Genomic DNA, 8,951 nt, shown 5'->3' on the forward strand with positions numbered 1-8,951 from the left:
ATAATGTTAAGAACTTTAAATATTGAACGCATAAAATTAAATCCTAGATACGCCTTCACACCGGCCACCCTTCACACTCCTTTCTCCGCCTCCAACTCATACTGTGTTTGCCTAGATCCTCCAACTCATACTGTGTTTGCCTAGATCATAAATATATGTTTTAGGAATAAAATTTTCTACTTAATTAGGTATCAAATAAAAAAGAAAAAACAGAATGAAAAATATAATTTCCTCATCCAAACACACCCTAAATGTTTGCACAAAACTTTTCAATTGTCTATGAGTAAAGGATGATGTGCTTTATTAAGAGGCCACAAATCTTTAGCTTCAGTCACACAGCAAAGTCCATTGAGGAACTCTTTTTGTTCCTTTGTGTTTTCATTAGTCTATTTCTAAATAAAAACTAACGGTCCAACTTGCACACTATCTTGAATAACGAAAATTATCGACCATTATCTGTTGTTATCGTGAGATGATTGAGCTCCCTTCACTTTTAATCAGAGATTTCTGGTTCAAATCCCTACGAACGGAAGAGATTTTGTTGGAAGCGTCATCTTCAAAAATAGGTTGCGTAATGTGTGAATCCAAATTTAGTCGGATTTCAACACAAATATCGAATGCCACCTGAACTATGATCAAATTTGCTACGACACACTCCAACTTCACGAGGATCCTATTGCCTCCTGAACTAAATTTTAACATATTTTTATCAACCTTTTTAGCTGACATGACACCTTTAGTTAACCTTTTTAGCTGACGCGACATCTTTGATGTGAACCCCATTTTATGTAATAAATGTGTCATGTCAGAACAAAAGGGTGACAAAAATACGCTAAAATTAAGTTCAGGGGCAATAGGATCCTCGTGAAATTGGAGTGTTACGTAACAAATTCGGTCATTGTTCACGAGTAATAAATGGTTATCTCTAAAGATTATAAATCGAGAATATTGATGATAATTACTGTTTGATAACTAAGTTGCGGTTATGTAGGTTGATATTTTAATATTATGCTCAAAGCTCAGGTTAGTGGCATCTTACTTAGCTTAATTAGGTGCTTAATTTTGCCTCATTAAACTATTGATTATTTATTTATGTCTTTGCTTACACGATAGAAACACCGTATATAGCGATTAATTTACTATACTTTCTGCAGAAATATATATAATTACATAATGACTTTACTCTAATAATGCAGTAGTACTCTTTAATAGTTAATACTTTAACAAAAAATTAAACTTCAAGAAGAATTTATGCTTTTAAAAGTTGTGCAAAGATAATTTTTGGGACTGAAAAGAATTAAAATGTCATCTAACGTCTACAAAATTTGAGACCATTCTTTAATGTTTTTCATAAGATTTTTCAGTTTGCTCAAAAAAGTTCATTAGACCATGATCTAACAGGTCGATCCATACGTAAGAGAAATTTAATTAAAAAAAAAAAAAAACATTTATCAAAATAGTTGTCTCAAAAAGGACTACCTACCGAAGTTAATTTTATGAACGTATATATTAGGATCTTTTATTTCCTCGTAAGGATGATTGGCAACACTTTCAACAGATTTTTTTCTATTCTCATATGTTCGAACCTGAGATTTCTGGTTAATGATACTGGAGATCTCAACCATCCGACCAAAGCCAAATATGTTGATTAGCAGCAGACTTCATTTGCATAGTTTTTGATATATCTTTCTGTTTGATTATGTTCTTTTATTCTCTTTGGACTTGTGGTACGTAATTTGATGGAATTTATGCCATGAAACTTTAGAGCCATGCTTTTGGGAGAGGAACAAGAGGACAAGCATCTACATGATCATTTACAATATTATTATTTATCTCTAAGTATTTCCAACTTTGTGATATTGTTTCCAACATTGGTTGTGGTGTAGTGGTGGACTGCTCCACCCTTAATCAGAGGTCTCGGGTTCGAGCCTTGAGTATGGAGAAAATTCTGTTGGGAGCGCTACTCCCATAATCAGCCTTACAACGCGCGATTCAGATTAGTAGGGGCTCCAATGCGGGCACTGGACACCGAATAAGAAACTCACACACCCTCCAACAACAAAGAACTTTGTGATATATATTGTTTAGTTTGTTTTGGGTTAAATATGTTTGATTTTCTCAAAAGATCCCGCACCAAAATTTAAGTAATTAACTTATTTTTTTCATCTATCAACGTGGAACTATGTTTATATACACCAAATAAAAGGCATACATGAATTAAAAAAAATGGAAAAGTTGTTGGATTATACATAAGAATATGAATTGGCACTTCAAAAAAGCAAAATGATTATGATGATTGCATAGATGCTATCTTTTTGTGTTTATTAAGCTTCTAAGTAAAGCTAATAATGTTCATTGCCTAAACTATTTTTCATATAGATAATTCCAAAGTACATCATGGCAATGCTAAAAGTAGCCTATCAATAAGGTTGTCAATATGCTAGTATTAGAGTGAAATTATAGTACATCATGATTAAGTCTAAGTAAATATGATAATCACCAAGTAAAACCTATTTACAATAGAGGTTATTTTCCTATATCTTCTCTAATTTTTTAGTCACACGAAATTATAGATATCATTTTTTGAGGCGAAACGTACATATCTACTTCACTTTCATCTTCATTTATATGAAGATATTTGACTGGACGATATAGATAAAACTCATTTAAGGTATAACACCCTCGACAAGGATTTTCTTCATTGTCAAAAATCAAACATAAATCTCTAATTAAAAGAGGAAAGACTTTATACGTCCATCTCACTACATCACTCAGGATAGTACGTTCTGACTTCTCTTTTCCCATTAATTGAAGCAATTATTGTAACCATATGATAAACGCACAACATATTCAGTGTAATTTGAGAAGCGAGAAAAACAACAACAAAAAAAAATTATATATCCATGGCTCCTTCACCTACACCCCTCCATTACTCATTCATCATCAATATAGTAAAATAGAAAACACAAAAAGTGGAAACCCCCTAAAAAGCTCCACTAACTTATTCCAGACATGATATAAACAAATGGAAAGTTATTTTTCCAATCTAATGTATAATCTTTTACACTGGAACTTCAATTATTCCTTCATTTCTTTTGTTTTAAATTAAAGTAAACTAGTGCCAGCTATATGCACAAATAATAGATACAAACAGCTAGTGCTAAAAGCTCCTTTTTATCCCTCAAATTCAACTAAATTCAGCTACAAACAAAATTCCTTTTTGTAAACTAACTAAAAAAAATTAGAAAAAAATTAAGTATATTTTTTTTATACCCCTAGCTAGTCACATAAAGACATTAGATACATAATATAAATAGTGGTCCAAAAATATTGGCCAAAGTTGCATCATTTTGCCTGAGCTGGTCCATTTCTTTTAAAGCCTTAATTTCTTTTTCCTTCTCTTTTATCATTCTTTTTTCTTTCTTTTTCTTTTTCCATCATTATCAGCCTGCTTTGGACCTGGAACAATATACTTGTACTATTATAAGATATGTGGCCCTTCCAAAAAAGAATTCTTTTTTCTCTTTTTTCATTTTCTTTTCATCACCCACTTTTCTAGGGTTTGACATATAAGAAAATTTAAGTTATATACACCTTCAATATATACAAAGAATCATTTACACTATCAGGTCTACATGCAAGCTTCCTTACAACACGACGTTTGTAAATTTGAGAAAACAAGACAGATTACTTGCTACAACACGTAAAGGGATTGATGACCCGATGGTATAAAAAATATATATACTGATGGTGTATATAACTTAAATTCGTCTAGGGGGGTTGGATGACTCTAGCTAGTGGCTAACAATTCATGTAACATGTGTGTTGTTGGGTTGTTGTGTATTGACCTGTTGAATTATCTGAATGTTCCTCCAAATGTTGGTGTCCAAAAATCAACTGTTGTTTCATGAGTTACTGGAAAGGTGCTAGAAACTGGGACCAAACATAATCCTCGACTTCTAAGATCTTGTTTTCGTTCTTCTTGATTTACATTCGATTTATCACCACTCTGCGCGATATTAAAAAAATATTTTTTATTAAAATCCTCGATAGATAATGTCAGTGTATATAAGTTAATGCCATATAGAGGAATTTTGAACAACTTGATAGTGTAAAAGTTTCTTTAAAACTCATAATTTTAAAATGCACTATAACATTATTGTAGCTAGTTATTATATATACCTGCTGATGCTGCATGGAAGCTCCACTTTTCATGTATGGGGTGCTTAAAACCTGTTAGGTGACACCAGAATATAAAAATAGAATTAATGCCTATGAATTGAAGTCGTTCACTATGTATAACATGTATTATTTACTTTTACGTCGTTTCAAGGTTCTTATTGAAAGTGAGCTAGAAGCAACGGTAAAGTTTTCTTCGTATGATTTATAGGTCATGAAGTCGAGCCTAGAAACAGCTACTAATGCTAGCATTAGAAAAGATTGCCTACATGTACCTCTTATGGTACGACTCTTCACTGAACTCTGCTAACACAGGATGCTTTGTATACCAAACTGTTTGTTTCCTTTCAAGGTACTTACCCAAATTTGTTAAGTGACGAGACTAAAGCAATAAAACAAATAAAGGGCTCTAATATAATAAATTAATTAACAAACTTACATTAACTTGCTCATGCAGGAACTTTATGTACTCGATTGCTTCCGAGAGCACAGAAGCTGTATCAGTCTGGGGAAATTAAAAAAAAAAAAAAACAGAAATTTAATATGTGAAAAAGGTGTCATTGTGTTTTAAGAAAGTTAATCACTACTCTCTCAATATATTGCAGGGTATATATATAAAAAGTGATCGAAATTAGAATTTTCAGTAAGGAGATTCAAAATATAAAGAAGTAACAAGTTAAGAAGTCCAAGGAGTTTAATATCCACTATATAAACATACAAAAAGAATTTGACCGTATATATATAACTTCATTTGTGGATGAAGGAGGCTCGGATGAACTTTTATAACTCTTTGGCCAAACTTCTAAAATCAGCTTTTATAACTCTTTGGCCAAACTTCTAAAATCAGCTTATTTTGACAAGTGTTTTTTTCAAATTTATTGGCCAAATTTAAGCAAAAGTCGAAGATGATTCCCAACTTATTGCTTAAATTTATAATTAAGCACTTTAATTAGTTTGATCAAATATTTTCCTATTTCCTTTCTTTAATATCTTTTTTATTCTCAAAATACTCTTACCAAAATATATAATTCTTAACTCTTCCCCATTCTCCATTCAATTTTCATTGTTCATTCTTCTGATTGCATCCTTATACTAATACGTTTAAATTTATAAATTCGCATAAACAACTTTAACGACATATTAGTTATTTTAACTGAAAAATTGGTTATCAACATTCTGTTTTCTAAAAACATAAATTGTTTATTATCAATTTCAGTATTTCTATTTAAATTGTAACTATCTATTCATACATTTCATTTTAGTAGTAAAATTTATCAGCTACTTACAATCAGCTAAATCTAGCGGGCCTCATAGTACTATTTCTGTTAGAATTTAAGTTTTGTGCACTTTAGAATTTTATAATTTTTTCTTTTTCAATTTTTTTAAAAATCGAATAACCTAATCAAGTTTACTTGATAGTGTAAAATATGTTGCAGGGCACAAAACTTAAACGTTAAAGTGTGAAAAAAGGATTTGAGGCGCAGTTTGTAATTTACCTTTCCAAAAGGTGAGACTAATTGCTGAAGTGCAGTGATTCTGTCTCCCATTTTCTCTTTCCTCACCTGAAAAAAAAATTAAAAAATTATCAAGAACAAAAGAAACATATTATTATTATTATCAAGTAAAATAATAAATTAAATGTCTCATTTTTTCGTCAAAAAAAATAAAAATAATGACAACTTAATGAAAATACCTTAAAAGCTGGCGATGGAGATGATGCTTCATTCCTTGGTCTCTTATTTGATGTTTCACTGCTATTTTTCTTTGTTATTATGCTTGTACTCCTAACTTCACCTGTATGCTGTTGCATAAAATGTTTGTACGAATTTAGGAAAATGAGAAAATCAAAATCCACACATAGCAAACAAATATAACTTTGTCTCAGTTTACTTGACACACTTTCGGTTTTAGTCTGACCTTAAAAAGAAGTTACTCCCTCCACATTTGACACAAAGTTTAAAAAAGAAAGAAAATTTTTAAAATTTTTGGTCTAAAATGAATCTTAGATATTTGAGTGATTATCAATCATTTCACTGGGGATAAAAAGAGAATTTTTAAGTTAGATTCTTTCTAGTTGTTGAAAGGTATCATTCTCTTTGGAATGAACTCAAAAAAAAAAAAAGAGAAACATAAATTTGAAATAATTGGAACAGTTAATAAGGCTTGTTTTATATCATAAATTTCAAAAATTCTCCTTTCATTCTAATCTAATTAATACTCCTTGCTAAGTGAAACCGCAACATGAAAATTGGAACTTCACTTCCATTATTCCATTTATATAGCATTCTTTACTTGTTAGTATGTTAAAAGAAAGAATGAACAATTCTACGTTTAATAAAACTCTTAATATAAAAATTTTACTTTATACATACTTTAACTTATACCTACAAAAATATCATGATATGACAAGAGTCATTCTCTTTCCACAAATTTTGGTGTTCAGCCAAACACAATCACATAAAATGATATGAAGAGATAGAAAAAATACCTTTGGCTTCTCATCAACTGTTGGGTTGGTGGGGAGCTGCGGATGCAAAGAAGGGACAAAACCCGAATGGACGTCATCCGCGGAAGCTACTGATGTGGCACTCCAAAACGGAGTGCCACCATGAGGCAGCAGAGGCGGTTGTAGTGGCCACTGCTGTACTTTTGGAGGATCCAATGTTCGGAGAAATTGAGGAAATTTAGACCAAGAAGAAGAAGATGAAGAAGTAGACATTACATCAATTGATGTAGGAGGAATATTCATATCACAATTTGATGGATTATTATAGGAAGGATTATAATATAAAGATCTACTAACACTAGTAAAATTATTTGCTTCTTGTTGCTGACTATTATGATCAGAAATTAATAACCCTTGTAACATATTTGATGGACTTCCATAAGGTACTGAATTTTCAAGATTATTTTGACCACTAAATACTGTTGATGATTGATGATCTAATGAAATACCCCTGTTCAATATTTGTTTATTATAATCATTTATTGAAGAATCATCAGAATTCCCATGATATAATTTTTGTGTACTCCAATTATTTTGATCTTGTTCATGACATGATCCTTCTTGTTGATAATTTACATTTGAACTCAACCCTTCTTGAAGCATAGAACGAAAATCACTCCCAGACTTTTCACTCCTGCTGCAAAAAAAAAAAAAGGATTGAATAAAAAATCTAATTGAATCTTCATGTTAGATGAATGCAACTAGTGACAGAGCCAGAATTTTTTCAAAAACGTAAAATAGGTGAAGAAGTTAAAAGAAGGTTCAATAATTTTGATATCATAATATACAATATAATTTTCGAGCTAAAGGGGTTCATCATCGCCCATTAGCTCCACTACTGAGTGGAACATCAATTTAGTCTTGGTCCGACATGCAACATAAATTTATCTGCTGAAAATAACTTAGAATTTTCATAAATATCAAGTTCGAATATAAGTTCAAAACTAAAAATTTTAGGCTGAACATATTAAATTTAAAATCATAAATCACTCTATGACAAACTATACTCAGCATAAATTCTACATCATAGTCATATTAAGTTATGATTCAGCATAAATTCTACATTGTAAAATCAACCAAGAAAGGTTGCAAAATAATAATAATAATAATAATACTTACAAGAAAGGTTGATTCCAATCAAGTCCTTGAGAAGATAAGCCTAACCCCATCATTTGTAAATTAGGATCATCAACAGATAAAACGCCTTGTCCTACGCCTCCGCCTCCACCTCCACCAGCAACCGATGATTCAGAGGCGTAACGCTTCTGGGAATCCGTGCCAAGAAAAACCATAGAACTATTATCTGATCTTACTTTAATATCCTCATGAATTTCTGATGGCCAATTAACAAAGTTGCTACCCATGCTACTTAGTACAGTAGTACTCGATGCTGACAGAGTAGTACATGATGAATTTCCACTATCGATAACCTTATTATTCCTAGAAGATGATGATATTGTAGATGTAGATGTAGATTCCCACCAATTTCCTCTACCTAGCTGAAATTCTTCGGCCATGGCGATTTTTTCTGAACAAAATATCGAAAAATTAAAAGAAAAAAAAAAAGAGAGAATTTTATATATATATATATATGTGTGTGTAACAAATTGTGGTGATAAAATTACTAACACCACTTGAAAATGAATGAAGAATAAATATAGATTCTTATTCTGGAAATTGCTTTGCTTTTACTCGATTGCTTTGTTGTTTGGCTATTGTTATTTTTATTTGGAAAAGAAAACAGAAAATTGAAATGACTTCGTTTTGCTGCATATGACTATTTATAGTACCCCCCTAGTTTAATGAAATTCAAAAATGACCACAATATATTGGTTGACTTTTAGTGACTGATTAGACAAATGAATGGGTTATTCACCTTTATAGAAATCAAATTTAATTTTTTACTTAGCCAAAGAGAATTACTTTAGTTTGTTTGTTTTTAACTTGGCGTGTTAAATAAGTGGGTTGAAGTAAATATGGCCGAGTTATTAAAATTGGATGAACTAATAAGCGAACGAATTATTGATCCATTTAAAAATTACTTGAGTAAAAGTGAATTTAAAAGTAGGTCATGACTCAATTCATTCAATTTTTATTAAGTTTTAATTTCCTTATTACAACTCTATATAACATATTAAATTTTTCAAAAAATTATTGAAACTATTTTAACAAGATTTTTTAATACAGTACTTCGTATAGTTCAATTTGGACTACACACCGATTCAATTTTTATGAACTGAAATTGGATCAATTATCAACTCAAACT

General features: G+C 30.9%; 1 protein-coding gene across 3 annotated transcripts; it reads right to left on the minus strand.

The window, feature by feature from the left end:
- Positions 1 to 3,241: 3,241 nt before the first annotated feature.
- On the minus strand, positions 3,242 to 8,527 carry LOC107878727 (transcription factor bHLH123). Of its 3 annotated transcripts, none has more exons than XM_047415619.1 (8): positions 8,315 to 8,466; positions 7,805 to 8,213; positions 6,668 to 7,319; positions 5,873 to 5,980; positions 5,676 to 5,741; positions 4,619 to 4,684; positions 4,183 to 4,233; positions 3,242 to 4,009 (listed from the first exon to the last, which is right to left on the minus strand). In XM_047415619.1, exons 2-8 carry the CDS (start codon positions 8,200 to 8,202, stop codon positions 3,857 to 3,859), a joined length of 1,494 nt encoding a protein of 497 aa, XP_047271575.1. In that variant the 5' UTR covers positions 8,203 to 8,213; positions 8,315 to 8,466; the 3' UTR covers positions 3,242 to 3,856. The 3 variants fall into 3 exon arrangements, with proteins under 3 accessions (XP_047271575.1, XP_016581311.2, XP_016581312.2); XM_016725825.2 differs by having other exon boundaries at positions 6,668 to 7,322; positions 8,315 to 8,465; XM_016725826.2 differs by having other exon boundaries at positions 7,805 to 8,527.
- Positions 8,528 to 8,951: the final 424 nt, after the last annotated feature.

This window comes from Capsicum annuum, chromosome 7 (genome assembly GCF_002878395.1).
Source record: "Capsicum annuum cultivar UCD-10X-F1 chromosome 7, UCD10Xv1.1, whole genome shotgun sequence".
Taxonomy (NCBI): domain Eukaryota; kingdom Viridiplantae; phylum Streptophyta; class Magnoliopsida; order Solanales; family Solanaceae; genus Capsicum; species Capsicum annuum.